The sequence below is a fragment of the Onychomys torridus genome, chromosome 5, assembly GCF_903995425.1.
Source record: "Onychomys torridus chromosome 5, mOncTor1.1, whole genome shotgun sequence".
Classification (NCBI taxonomy): Eukaryota; Metazoa; Chordata; class Mammalia; order Rodentia; family Cricetidae; genus Onychomys; species Onychomys torridus.
Window position 1 is genome coordinate 37,522,975 of NC_050447.1, and position 13,644 is coordinate 37,536,618.

The 13,644-nt window shown below is 47.7% G+C and overlaps 1 protein-coding gene across 2 annotated transcripts; it reads right to left on the minus strand.

The window, feature by feature from the left end:
• Positions 1-544: 544 nt before the first annotated feature.
• Positions 545-12,071, minus strand: Atxn1l (ataxin 1 like). Of its 2 annotated transcripts, none has more exons than XM_036187832.1 (3): positions 11,960-12,071; positions 9,380-9,441; positions 545-7,830 (listed from the first exon to the last, which is right to left on the minus strand). In XM_036187832.1, exon 3 carries the CDS (start codon positions 7,711-7,713, stop codon positions 5,665-5,667), a length of 2,049 nt encoding a protein of 682 aa, XP_036043725.1. In that variant the 5' UTR covers positions 7,714-7,830; positions 9,380-9,441; positions 11,960-12,071; the 3' UTR covers positions 545-5,664. The 2 variants fall into 2 exon arrangements, with proteins under 2 accessions (XP_036043725.1, XP_036043726.1); XM_036187833.1 differs by having other exon boundaries at positions 545-7,833.
• Between the last annotated feature and the right edge of the window lie 1,573 nt (positions 12,072-13,644).

Sequence of the window (13,644 nt, forward strand, 5' to 3'; positions counted from 1 at the left end):
GTTCTAGGACAGCCAGGGCTCTATAGAGAGACCCTGTCTCAAAAACAAACAAAACAAAACCCAGAACCCAAAACTCCAGTGTACCATTACTGTATAACTTGAGCCAGTTCTTTAGTTCCTGTCCCAAAGTGGTAGTAATAGCAACATGATTGATGATGAATGCACTTAGGGTAGTTTGTGGTACACAGTAAATAAGGGGACTTGAGTGTCTCACCATTTACTGGTGGCAAACTTTCTGAAGTCAGAAGCAGCGGCTGTAAGTGTGATTACTCCAGCAGTGTGTGGCAGTGTGCACTACTGGTGGAAAGGCCAGCAGTCAGGACATCTACAGGCCCTACTGATGGATTCTGCCGACCTTAGCCTACAGGTACATTTCCCAGACTGAAACTCATACCAGTGGGCGCAAACCACAGTTCAGGTAGCTCCCACCATTTGCCAAGTTTACCAATAACCACACCATGTTTACTCCCAAGTGATCCTGCCCCAATGGCCATCCATCAAACTGAGATAGGAAAAAGGCGCAAACACCAAAAGGAAAAGCTAGTAGTTTATATAGATCGATATATAGATATATAGATATTGATATATATTGTGTTTACATAGTCCACAAGTTAAATGCAGGTATCCATAAGAAGAGCATTAACAATAAAAATACAATCTGTGTGTAGCCAAGTACAGAGACTTAAAATGGTAAAACAGCAAAAAGGATCTCACAAAAGTACAAATATACAGTACAAATTGATTTATTTAAAACAGTTACAAAAAAGCACAACAAAATAGAGATTATCCTTAGAATTATTAATGCTTTGTTAAAGATCAGGTAGGATTAGAGGGTAAGAAATGGTATTGGGTGGGAGGAGCACCTGACTAGTTCTAAGGCTTTAGATACAATGCAGTTGATTACATATTAATTCAGCCATTACATACTGGGGATAGTGGTTGGGGGATCAGTAATTTATCTACAGGGAACTCCTACATGAATCAGATCCATCCAGACTTCCCCAGTGCCATCCTTCTCTATTCCTTAGGACCCTAAAGCCACCTGGATGACAAAATCCCCATCTGTTCTCCACCCCTATCACCTATCCATATATTCTTCCCTCCCCTAAGGTGCTGTGCAAGCTGAGAGCAGTCTGCTCTCTGCAGCTGGAACATATACTGTTTTGGCTACAGGGATCCTGTGTGACTAGGAAGTGTGTAGAGGACAGCCGTATTTTAATACTTCAAGTTAGCCATGAGTACGGTCAGTCTCTTCCCCATTCTGATTCACTGAGTGCACACATGAAGCAAACGAGGGGTCCACCCTGCCTTCAGCAATTATCAGCAGCTCACCAAACCTCACAGTTTACAACTACACACAAAGTCCCTGGCAGGGGGTGAGGTGGGCATAAAACCACTGTGTTATCTGTTCTCACTCTCTCTCTCTCTCTCTGAAGTACCTAAGACCCCCTAACATAAAGACAGACTAAACGCTTCCAAGTCTGACATTAGGTAAAGGCACATGGGCTGCTGCCACACACATTGCAGACAGGAACCCAGTCTGGGGCCATCTTTACTGCTAAGCGTTTGCAGTGGATGGCTTTGGGATCACACAGAATGTTGAATTTGCAACCTACTAGGGGAAGAGCCTAGGCTTAACAGGAGAACTTATAAAGAAACCTTTAATGTGAAAAGTGCATTTATTACTATTATTCCTGTTGAGGAGGCTCAACAGGGCAAGCCATACCACTTCTCCCTCTGTCCCAGGAACTGTGCATAGTCTGCAGGTAAGGAGAGAATGCAACCAACTCTAGAATCAAGGGCCAATATCCTCCTAGGCCCAGACCAGGCTTTAGGTCCAAAGATTGATCCTAGAGTTGAAAAAAACTGACAGCTGCAAAGACCCAGATGCTTATTTTATTATTGCATAATGTGGGAGACTTTCCAACCCTGGGGAAGCTAGAAGGTGAAGGCTTCCAAGCAAAGGCTAACATCCATCTATAGTAGAATTCAGCTCAACTGTAGTGTACAACTTTTCTGATCTAGAAAGTACTATAGCTTCAGTGTAGTTTAGTAAACTTAATCCTAGGAGGTCAACACACCTCTCTAAAACTTGGCCTCTGTCCTGTTTGCTTCTAGGACTTGGCCTAATCTCCCATGGCCAATTCAATGAATCTGGTTATCTTTACTCCAAAGGCCAGCCTTCCCCAATGTCCTTCAGCTTGTGCCAGTGTAACCACTCAATATGCCTACTCTAATGCAGGTTTAAATCATGCCACCATCCTGTTCGTCTCTTAAAATGCCTAGGATACCCACTGGCAAAAAGAAAATTAAACCCAAATGGAAGAGCTATTTCAGCCAAACTTCAAACTCTTTCTCAACCCCAGAACATGGGGCTAGAGGAATGCCATTAGGATCCTGGCATCCTAACGTGGTTGGTTCTCGTCTTGAAACATGCTACAAAGTACCATAAGAGAGAAAAGACAGTCTCTAGTAGGACCGACGGGCTTCTGACAGCACGAAACCGCATCCTTCCAGATCTACTAGCCCATCAACAGCACGCAGCCATCCCTGTCTAACATGACTGTGCTGCGCAGAAACACTGGTAGAACACAGGTTAGAATGGACAGGTTGTCTGAGCTTAGTCTACATGGCCAAAGACAAGAAGGACAGGAGCTAAATGGGCAACAGGCAGGACAGTGAGCAGACAATAGCAGTGACCAGAGCAGCACGGAGCAAAGCCCATGGTGTTAGGACCAAATGGGACCCTAAGTGTAAAGTGGGGTCAGTCTAGCTCTTCTCAGGCTCCTCCCTCACCTCTGAGGGCCCAAGCCCCTTCCCCACTATCTTGATAAGGATGATCTTAGATTACCAAACATCCTTTACCAAGTTTCCCTTCTTCTAAATTGACATCTGTATTTCCGTTCAGTTTCGGTACTTTCTCCAAGGTCTGGGAATGTCCTATCACTGACTGGGAACAGGCTGATCTTTGTCAACTGCCCAGTCCCCAAAAGCTGACAGCTAACCACTGAAATGCTCACTCTAAAAACCACTCATGTCTCTTACACACTTAGGGTAAGCACTGCCACAGCTCTGACAAGCATTCTTTTCTAGGGGTGCACACTTCAGGAAAGGGGGCCCTCAGCTCAGCAAAAGCGTGTTACGAATGCACGGCACCATATTGAGGGAGTTGCTGTTATTACTTTTATCAGACAGGGATAAAAAAGGAACCACAGCAGAAAGGTCAGGGCCCAACTTGGCAGTCTTCAACAATTCCTTTTTCCAGGATCCAGCGGGCATTACCAGGCTAGAGAGCTACAACTAGTCTGAGTAGAGAGACTTGACTTCCACTACAACCAGATGCACGTTGGCCCCGTTAGGAAGCAGCTCAGTGGTATCCTTGGGAGACATTTCTTGAGCATCTACAGTGCATGTCACTAAATTCCCAGATAAACCTTCGTGTGAGAAAGGGGGCTTTCAAGAAATCCATGCAGACATTAATCCCTAGGAATGAGTTGCTCACGAAACAATCAGAGAGGAGGCCTTCTCCTACAGCTCTCATTTGAGAGAATTCCTCAAGACTCAACCCCACAGGCCCCCACTGTAGGAAATAAGCCAGAGAAGCAGCAATCAGGGAATGGGGGCAAGAGAGGGGAAAGAATGTGATCTCCACCACAGCACAAGGTTGGTGTCTGACTCTGACAAAACTCCCAGCCTTAAGGACTTGTCAGCTGAAGTTAAGCAGCTTCCTTTGGATGTTCTCCTAAAAGCTCGCTGACCAGGTTATCTGCTCTCAAGGTCCGAAAGAAAATGTAGGGCCTGTGGCCCGCCAGCCAGCTTCTGTCACTCTATTCCCGAAGAGAACCTTTAGCACCTGAACACCAAGAATGACTCCATTCTCAGAACTTCCCCTCCCCCCAGGAGGTAGGTAAGATTATTTATCCCCATTTGGCAGCTGGGGAGGAAGTGAAAGAGTGAGAGATCACAAGACTTGCCTTAAGTTTTGCTCATACCTCAGAAGTGTGGGACTCCTGATGACAGGCCATGTCTTGACCGCTCCAAGTCTATCTATGAAGGAAATGCCACAATCATATACTCTAGGAGAAGTCTAACTAGAGAGCTGGGTGGACAATACCCTGAGTTGCCTTCAAGAGTCTAAAGAACCACACACTCCCCCTTTAAAAAAAAAATCCACACAAAAAATACTCAACCACCTGAAAGTTGGTGGGGGAGTCTACATCTTAATACCCAGTAGAATTCTACAGTCCAAGCTGACACTACAAGTTGAAAGTGAGATGTGGGTTTAAGGGGGGATGGCAGCAAACACAACCAAGACAGAAAATACTCTTTGTAGAAGAACCCCCACCACACAAGGAAACATCCGCTAAGCTGTTACAAGGGCTATCCTAGACTTCCAGAGCTGACAGTGGAAGAAGGGCAGTGTGGAGATGCCAAAATGCTGAGAGGCAATGGATTGAGATGGGAGGGGCCAAGTAAAACCACCAGAATGGAAATGCTCAGCTTAGGGCATGGTTTCTTCTTTGTTTCTCCACTACAGTGCTGCCAGTGAAAGAGGCCATGATTGAGTTTCTAAATATAAAAATTACAGCCGATAGGGAAACCAGAGGCCCTTATACACCCCAAACTAGAGGTCTTAGTGGACAAAGGCAGTGCAGCTACACGTGAGGCCCAGATCAAGACACCATGCAGAGGTCAGGGCAGCAGAAGGGTGGGGGCAGCGCAGGCACTTAGGCACAACATAGACGGACAATGGAGGAGTGTGGGTGCCTAGAGGAAAAGGTCCTCCAGGTCTTTCCAAAATCACTACTAGAGACTCAGGGAAATGGCAAAGCAGGCCTGACATATGGAGTGGGGGTTTTGCTGGGTCAGCCACCTTTCAAAAGCCCCGCCTAGGGCCCATCATCTAGCAGTCAAGTCTTTCCCCAAAGCCCCCAACTGGGTCCCTGGCAAGGCAGTCCTTCATTCTCAGCCCTGAAGGGATTTCTCCTCTCTCTCTTGGCCCCTAAACTGCTAGAAAGCCTTACAGAGGAATGGGGGGTGAGATGGCAATGGCAGAAGCAAAGGGTCAAGCAGAGTTCTGTAGATCATGGTGCTCCCCAACCCCAACCCCAGCCATAAACATCTGTAACAAAGTCACCCTTTAAAGTGCACGTCTCTTACAAGAAGAGTTCTGGGTGGGAATCTTCTCATTTTCAACCATTGGGCCTCCTGCCCTCCCACCACAAGAAAGGGACGGGGAGGAAAGAAGAAAGAAACAGTCTTACTGCTACTAGAAGCTGTGGATCATTTTTGGCTCTTTCTTTGCTCCCTCTGCCACCTGCTCCCAAAGCCTGTACTTCCCCTTGCAGGAGCCAGGACTGAGTAGGAAAAAACAGGGAGGCCCTGATTTTGGAATGTTTCTTATCCTATGTGCACTCCTGCCCTTTCTTGCTCCAAGCCTGCTATTCCCCCATCTCAGCATCCCCTAGGGCTGTCCTGAAAGGATACCATGGGGTAATTAATGAGCAACAGATCCTGCTTTGGGAGGCTATCTTCATGCCTCCTATTTGCCTCAAATCTCACTGCCAAGAGAACGATTCTCTGCTTGGCATGTGCAAATCCTCTGGCTGCTCACGGTGAGGCTCACCTCTGGGGATAAAGCCCCAGTCCTGGGCTGAGAGAGATTCATTTTCCTGCATTGGAACGCCCTTCGATGGACAGCTTTACCTCCTGTGGAATGAAAGAGGGACGGAGCAGCGCAGCCCGTGCCTCCTCCCCTTGCACGCTGTATCTTTGGAAGCTTGGGGCTGGCCAGCAGGCCTGAGCACCTGGCTCAGGCTGGGAGGGCTCTCCCACCCGGGAACCCTCTCCTGAAGGTTGGATCTTCCCCTCGCTGTCACATAGTTCTCTGGGCCCCAAGACTGTCCTCTCAGGCCTTTCTCGGGGTATAGCCAGCTGGCCTGGGGGAGCACAGCTGGCCTGAGAAACTGAGTTACTGTTCAGGCTCTGTAAACTGATAGAGATGCAGACATCTCCCACCTGTAGCCGATGACAGGGCAGAGAGAAGAGCTGTGCAGTCCGTCCAGGGCTGCAGGAGGACCAACCCTGGCCATATACAAAAAAGGGGTGCTCGGGAGGCACCTCAATGCTCACTTTGCTCTGCTGTTCACCAACCACAAAATGCAGCATAACAAATCCAGGCCACTGGCTCTCCTGAATGTCCACAACTGTGCTAGAGTCAATCTTCAGCCCCCCACTCACTTCGGCACTGCGCACAAAATCCTGGGTTTGGAGGTCCTCTACCCGCTTCAGCTCTCCTGTAGCTAGCTGAATGATGGCGCCTTTCATGAAATGGGAGGGCAAGTGGGAGGAGGTAACGGGAGGTGGTGTTGGCTCCTTGTCTGGGAAGGTGGCTCTGGCCTGCATGTCCAGACTTGATGCCACCAGGATCTCCGAGCCTACAGGCAGCAGGCTAGGGTCAGTTCCAGTGGGCACCAGGTTGCCATTGGCTACAACCATTGCTTTGGGTAAAGGTCTGTGTTTTACTGGTTCCTGATGGGACTGAGGGTAGAACACACGGGCCTGATTTTTCTCCACCAGTTCTGTAGGATTCCTGGCTGACCCTCGTCCCTCACCCTGATGGTCAAGGGTATGATGGGATAGGTTAAGAGGGCTGGCTTCCTCTTTCCTCTGAGCTGCCACCACACGATAGTCCTGAGAAGCTAAAGTGCCAACTACCCGCTGGACCTCAAGGTCGGTGTCTGGGGTCCCTCGGTGCGCTGGCGCCGCCACCTCCACTCGTGGAGTCTGAGAACCTGAAAACAACTGTCCGTCCACCATGCCTTCTCCCACCGGCACCAGTCCTTGACCTTCACCCTTGCTGCTGGTGGAATCAAGGGCTTCACTTTCTCGTCTTACTACATTTCGCTCTCGCTGTCTCTGTCCATTGGCAGCAGCTGCTTCGAGAGCAGACTGGCCCTCCTGAGGGGTAAGAACGGGGCTGGCACCTGCTGTTGGAGTTTCATGCAAGGTATATCCAGCAGGTAGCCTAGACATTTGATAATAAATGGGCATCCGGCCTGGAGCAAGATCCAGTGGTTGAGCGTTCGAGTGATGTGGCAAGTGGCCGGGTGGGGAGGTGGCAGAAGAGGCTGGGGATGCAGCCTGGGGGGGAGGGGTAGCTTCCTCGGCTAGGAGTGAGGCATATGGCACAAAGTGTGGAAGGTGAGTAGTGGCAATGTTGGCAGAAGGAGAAAGGAGGGGACTAGGTAGGAAATTAGGTGGCACAGCATAAGGAAGGCTATAAGGAGACCCAATAAACTGCAGTGAGGTGGATGGGAGCTGAGCATAGTGGACTGGGGGATAGTGGATTCCTGGATGTTGAATCAGTGAAGATGCTACATTAAACGTGGGGGGTAAGGGACTCATGTTCACAACAGATGGGAGGCCAGTTGGTGAGAAGGTGGCAGGTGGCACAGCCACCTTATACAGCATGCCATACTGATCGACTGTTAGACCAGTGATGGCCTCAGATCCATCAGCCCCGAGGCTGACTCTGGCTCCCGTCTGGCTCTGCCCAGTCACCACGACCCCTCGGGACCATTCAGAGGCATCACTGGAGGGCGTGTGGTTTGTGGAGCAGCTGGTAGCTCTCCCCATATCCTCGCTGGTCACAGGGAGGTCTCGTTTCTTTGGTGGAAGGCATTCCTGACTCCTTTCATGAACAGGTTTCATATTGCTTTGTGGTGTTCCCGGAGCCTGGATGGGGTTTGCTTGCTCCTTGGGGCATCAGAAGGGACTTCTCTGTGGCTTCCCTGCACCCTTCTCTGCTGCTGGCTGGGGTGCCCACATCTGCTAAGGAACAAACCAGAGGCAAAAAAAAAGTAACCCAGGGAATCAAGTCAAACAAAATATCAAGAATTGCACCCAAGTAGAAAGCTGTAACAGAGGAAAGTGGTGACAAAAGGAGACTGTCTTTTCACCTGTCAGCCTGAGAAGAGAGAACAACAAAGCACAAAGAGCTCCAAGGATGAACATTCAAGATGCATAAATAACCCGAGGGTTCCATGACCTCTTCACTACCAACTTCTGGGTTAGTCATGCTTTTCATGAGGCCCTTAGCTCTTCAGTCTCCTCCCATGTGTGGGGAGATCTATGTGCCATCTTCTTTCCCTCAGTGTATGGCCTCATTCTTGCTTCCTTTACCCAACTTAACTCGAGCTATGATCTCCCTTTCTCCTATCTCTTCTATCGGAAGACCAGCTAAATTCACATCACTAAGTGCTGAGGAGGTCTGCTTGTCTCTATTATTATTATTATTATTATTATTATTATTATTATTATTATTATTATTACTAAGTGCTGAGGAGGTTTGCTTGTCTCTTTTTTCATTATTATTATTATTATTATTATTATTATTATTATTATTACCACTACTACTACTACTACTACTACAACAACTTGTTCCAGCCGGGTAGTGGCAGCATTTGCCTTTAATCCCAGCACTCAGGAGGCAGAGGCAGATAGATCTCTGAGTTCGAGGCCAGCCTGGTCTACAGAGTGAGTTCCAGGCTAGCCAGGGCTACAGAGATATCCTAGCTCCAAAAAACCAAAAAACCCAAGACCCTTGTTCCCCAAACATATTATGAAATGTAGTATTTTTGTTGTTCTTCTTCTTTTTCAAAGAAACTTTACATTCCAGCGTGGATCCCATAAGAAGACTGATTGTTTCTGCTTGCTCTGTAACTTGTTTCTCTTCCGCCCTCTCTAAAGAGCAGCCAAACAGTTTTGACTTCACACGGATGTCCCGTTCCCTGCTCTGGTCAGACTTCTTTTCTCCGTACTGATCACTTTCAATCTGCCTTCTTTTTTCCCCTTTGTTTTTCTGGCCAGCAGCTTCCTATCCACTGTAGGTCTGCTCCAGTTATTACTTCATACAATCTGGTTCCATCTCTCTTCACATGCATGGTCACTTACTATTTTTAGGTTTATATGATTCAGAAGAAAGTTTTCTCTTCTCTTTCCCTTATTGTCACTTTTTGTAATCACTTTATGCACTGTCAAAAAGCATCTTTTTAGAGCCACTGTGGTGGCGAATGTATATAATTCCAGCACTTGGGAGTCAAGAGTTCAGGATTTTGAGGTCACTCTTAGCTAAATAATGAATCAAGGTTTGTTGATTCATGGAGGCTGCTCTTGGCTACATGAGAACTAATCTCAAAAAAAAAAAGAAAAAGAAAAGAAAATCAGAAAGCATCTTTTTCATATAAATATGTCAATGCATATGAACTCTACCAATAATTTTTCCAATCAGGCTGAATTCTGTTCTGTTTTTCCATTGTCACCTGCCAAAGGAAATTTGTTTCCCCCTGTAACAAGGACTCCAAAGTGCTTGTATTACCTGAGCTTCTGGCGGTACTTCTGAGCAGTTTTAGTAAGTGTCCTCCCGTCTGGCTTGGGAGCCTACAAGACAGGAATAAGGATGCAGTAAGCAGGAGTCTGACCTGTCACGCTCCCCAGGTCATCATGAAAAGGAATTCCAAAACCACCAGGAACCACAAAGTCCATGAGCTCTTGCTTCATTCTCGACCCAAGCCGTAACAGCACATTTACCCAGAGTGCCCAGGAGATTGAAGGTGAATAAAAAATTCCAAGGCTGGTGAGACAGCTCAGCAGGTAAATGTACTTGCTACCAAGCCTAATGACCCACGTTCCATCCCTGGAACCCACGTTGTGGAGATAATCAACTCCTGAAAGCTGGCCTCTGGCCTCCACACAAAAATAAAAACAAAACAAAACAACAGGAGGAGGAGGAGGAAAAGAAGGAAAAAGAAAGAAAAAGAAAGATCTCTTATGCTTTAATTTTGGTAAGATATCCATGAGAAGAAATTTCCATGTATCAAGTTTCATTGGTTTTTTTTTTTGTTTGTTTTGTTTTGTTTTGTTTTTTGCCAGAGCTGAGGACCAAACCCAGGGCCTTGCACTTGTTAGGCAAGTGCGCTACCACTGAGCTAAATCCCCAACCCCTCATTGGTTTCTTTGTCATAATATTTTTTTACTCTCTACCCTATTCTCCCAAAGATTAGACTCATTCTCAATCCAAATTTTGCTTAAATGCACAAATAAAAATGGGAGAGTTGCCAGGCGGTGGTGGTGCACGCCTGTAATCCCAGCACAGAGGCAGGTGGATCTCTGTGAGTTCGAGGCCAGCCTGCTCTACAGAGCTAGTCCAGGACAGGCTCCAAAGCTACAGAGAAACCCTATCTCGAAAAACCAAAAAAAACAAAGGGGGGGGGGGAGTTAATACTGTTTGCACGTGAACAAAGAGAAGCAGAGAGTTTCACCTTTATTAAGGGCCTATGAGTTTGCAAATGTGGAGATTATTTAAATAAGAAAGGTAGTACTAGAGGGAAAGGAACAATTATTTAAGTTTCTGGGGCAGAAAAAGAGGTCAAGGGAGAGTTACTCAAAGTGAAAGCCATATTAACAGATTTTCCTAGTAAAATTCAAAGGGCTCCTCTGTATGTGCATGTAAAATTTTCTAAGTGACAACTTCCTATAACTGAATGAAATGTGAAAGAAACTGAAATATCTCTTTAAGTCTATGTAGCTAACAATGGGGAACAAAACTATTACTAAGCTACCAATTATCTGAATCTACACTTGCCAGAAACATCAATAATTAAACCTTTCAAGGTTTTAGATGCAGCTCAGTTGCTAAAGTGCCTGCCTAGCATGCATCAAGCCATAGGTTTGATCCCCAGCATCACACAGATTGGACATGGTCATCCTCAACTACATTCAAGTCTATAGTACGTCAGAAGAAAGCCTGGGTTCCAGTCAGAGCCTATCTCGAAGGAAAACAACGACACGAAAACAAAACAAAACAAAAGGGCCATCACAGTCTTAACAGAGTTAGCAGTGTTGACTAGTTCTGTCAAAGTCACACAGAATACTGCAAGCCTCGATCCAACTGAAGGCAACATTTACCTGAGATTGGCATAGTTCAAGAGTACACAAAATGTGGAAAAACAAATTCCTAGTGCCACAAACAAATCACAATTTGGGTACAAGTCATGCATTCATTCTTCATCAACAGTTTTTAATTGACAGCACTCAGCTTTCTCCTTCATTCCCGAAATGATGCTTGCTCTCTATAGCTAAAATAGCTAAGAAAACCTATCTCTGGGTCACCAAGGAGTTAGCAAACACAAGAATATGAAAGGGTGGAAACAGGCAAAAAGTCCACCCGCGCCCCTTCCCCCCACCCCAAAAGAAGAAAGCCAAGCCTGCACACCCGGTTCCCACAAGGCAAAACATTTCAGAATCTGAAACCTGGGTGTGGGTGTATGGAGCAGCTCTGAAGATTTTCTCATGGGAAACGACACAACTTGTGAACCCAACTGAGCTAAGGGGCAAAGGAACCGTTCCAGAGACCTGCCAATAGAGACGGGAACGCAGCTCCTCTTCATGCCTGGATTGGAATCAAGGGGTTGCACACGGAGGGAGACCCAAATTCTCTGAGGGAAAGGGGTGCGCCCCACAGAAAGGGAGCAGCCTCGTAGAGATCAGAGGTGATGGCTTTTGATGATCCCTCAATCCCTGTTTCGACAAGGGTAAGGCCTGAACTAAGGCATTCTATGTTTAAAGAGTCGGGGGTCGGGTATCGGGCTGAGGCCAGGCCCCGCAGGCGACGCTTCCTTGTTTGGGGGCCCCTTCCCGCCCTGAGAACTCGGACATCCTGGCCCGTGGGCACAACACCGCCAGGTTATCAGGGCCTGAAGCCGCCTTCCGGGCCAGGCGGGAAAGCAGCATCTAGAGGACCAGGCACGGCCTCTTTCGCTCCCTCTGCCCGCTGTTTGGGGCGCCCTCGGCCCGGTGAAGCAACGGGGCTTCTAGGGGGCCCTTCCACCGGAGCTCCGAACCCAGGCCCGCTTGGCCTCAGGCCAGCCCGGCGGCCACCACTCCGGGCGACACTCACCGGCCCATTTCACGGAGCTCCCTGGACTCCTCCCGCTCGTCCCGGAGCCGCCGCCGCCGCGGCCGCCGCCATCCCCGGCCCCGGAGCCGCCCCACACCCAGCGGCCCCCCCCAGCCGGGCGCCCGGAGATGGCGTCAAGCGGATCTCGCCCCCGACGCGGGGAGATGACGTCACGACCCGGCCTGGGAGCACCGCCTACCTTAAAGAGGAGGAAGCTGGCCGCCTGCCCATCATGTCCAGCGCCCCCTTTGGTAGGAAAATGAATGCTTATCCCTCTGGATGGGTTTAGTATGTAGTGTTCTCCTTACTTCTCCAGGCCCAGATTGCCTAGAGAAGTTTTCACAAGCCATCACTAGAAATCCAGACAATGGTGGTCCCTGGGGAACTCTCTTTAGGAAGTCCCAGAATTTGCTGGAGTGGAAAGATGGAAGGGTCATTGTAAGGTCAGGGTGAGAGCGCTGGGCCCAGGGCCATTTAAGGGTCAAGAAATAGCCCAAAGTGGACCCCGTGCAGGACCTAGCAGAGGAAGCAGCGAGTACTGGAGACCTGGAAGTGTGCGGAGAATTTAGAGGAAGGTATTTGGTTCAGGACAGCGGAAAGTAAGTTGGTTTCGTGAACAGAGAGCTTGGCTACTGATTTGGAATACTGTCACCTATTTAATTCCAGTTCATACTTGAATGAAAGTTTGATTGGCTTAAGTAGAAACAAAAATGAAAGGCTGATTTGAGATTCGGAAGGTTGCTGATTGGAAAGGGGCGGTTTTTTGTTTGTTTTCTTTTTCTTTTTTCTTTTTGGTTTTTCGAGACGGGTTTTCTCTGTAGCTTTGCACCTTTCCTGGAACTCGCTTTTGTAGACCAGGCTGGCCTCGAAATCACGGAGATCCACCTGCCTCTGCCTCCCCAGTGCTGGGATTACAGGCGTGCGCCACCACCGCCCGGCCTTGTTTGTTTACTTGAGACAAGGTCACAAGTAGCCCAGGCTGGTATTGAACTCACTGTGTGGCTTAGGGTGACCTAGAACTCTTAATCCTCCTGCCTCTATCACCCAAGTGATGGTATTATAGGTGCATTTTTTTTATTTATTTATTTATTTATTTATTTATTTTTATTTTTATTATTTATTTTTTTTCGAGATAGGGTTTCTCTATGTAGCTTTGCGCCTTTCCTGGATCTCGCTTGGTAGACCAGGCTGGCCTTGAACTCAGAGATCCACCTGGCTCTGCCTCCGGAGTGCTGGGATTAAAGGTGTGCGCCGCCGCCGCCGCCACCACTCGGCACATTTTTATTTTTATTTATTTATTTATTTTGGGGGGTTTTCGAGACAGGGTTTGTCTGTGTAGCTTTGGGCCTTTCCTGGAACTCGCTTTGGAGACAAGTGCTCTACCACTGAGCTAAATCCCCAACCCATTGTTACTTTTTTATTCCTGTGATAAAATACCATCACCAAGGCAACTTACAGAAGAAATTTTTTTTGAGCTTACCATTCCAGAGGGTTAGGAATCCATTGTAGTAGGAAAGCATGACAGCAAGCAGGAGTCATAACAGCTGGAGAAGAAGCTGAGGGTTTGCATCTTGAACTGCAAAGCAGAGAGAGTCAACTAGGAATCACCTGTGGCCTTGGACCTCAAAGCTTGTCCCTAGTGACACTTCCTCCAGCAAAGCCATTCTTCCTAAACCTTCCTTAAC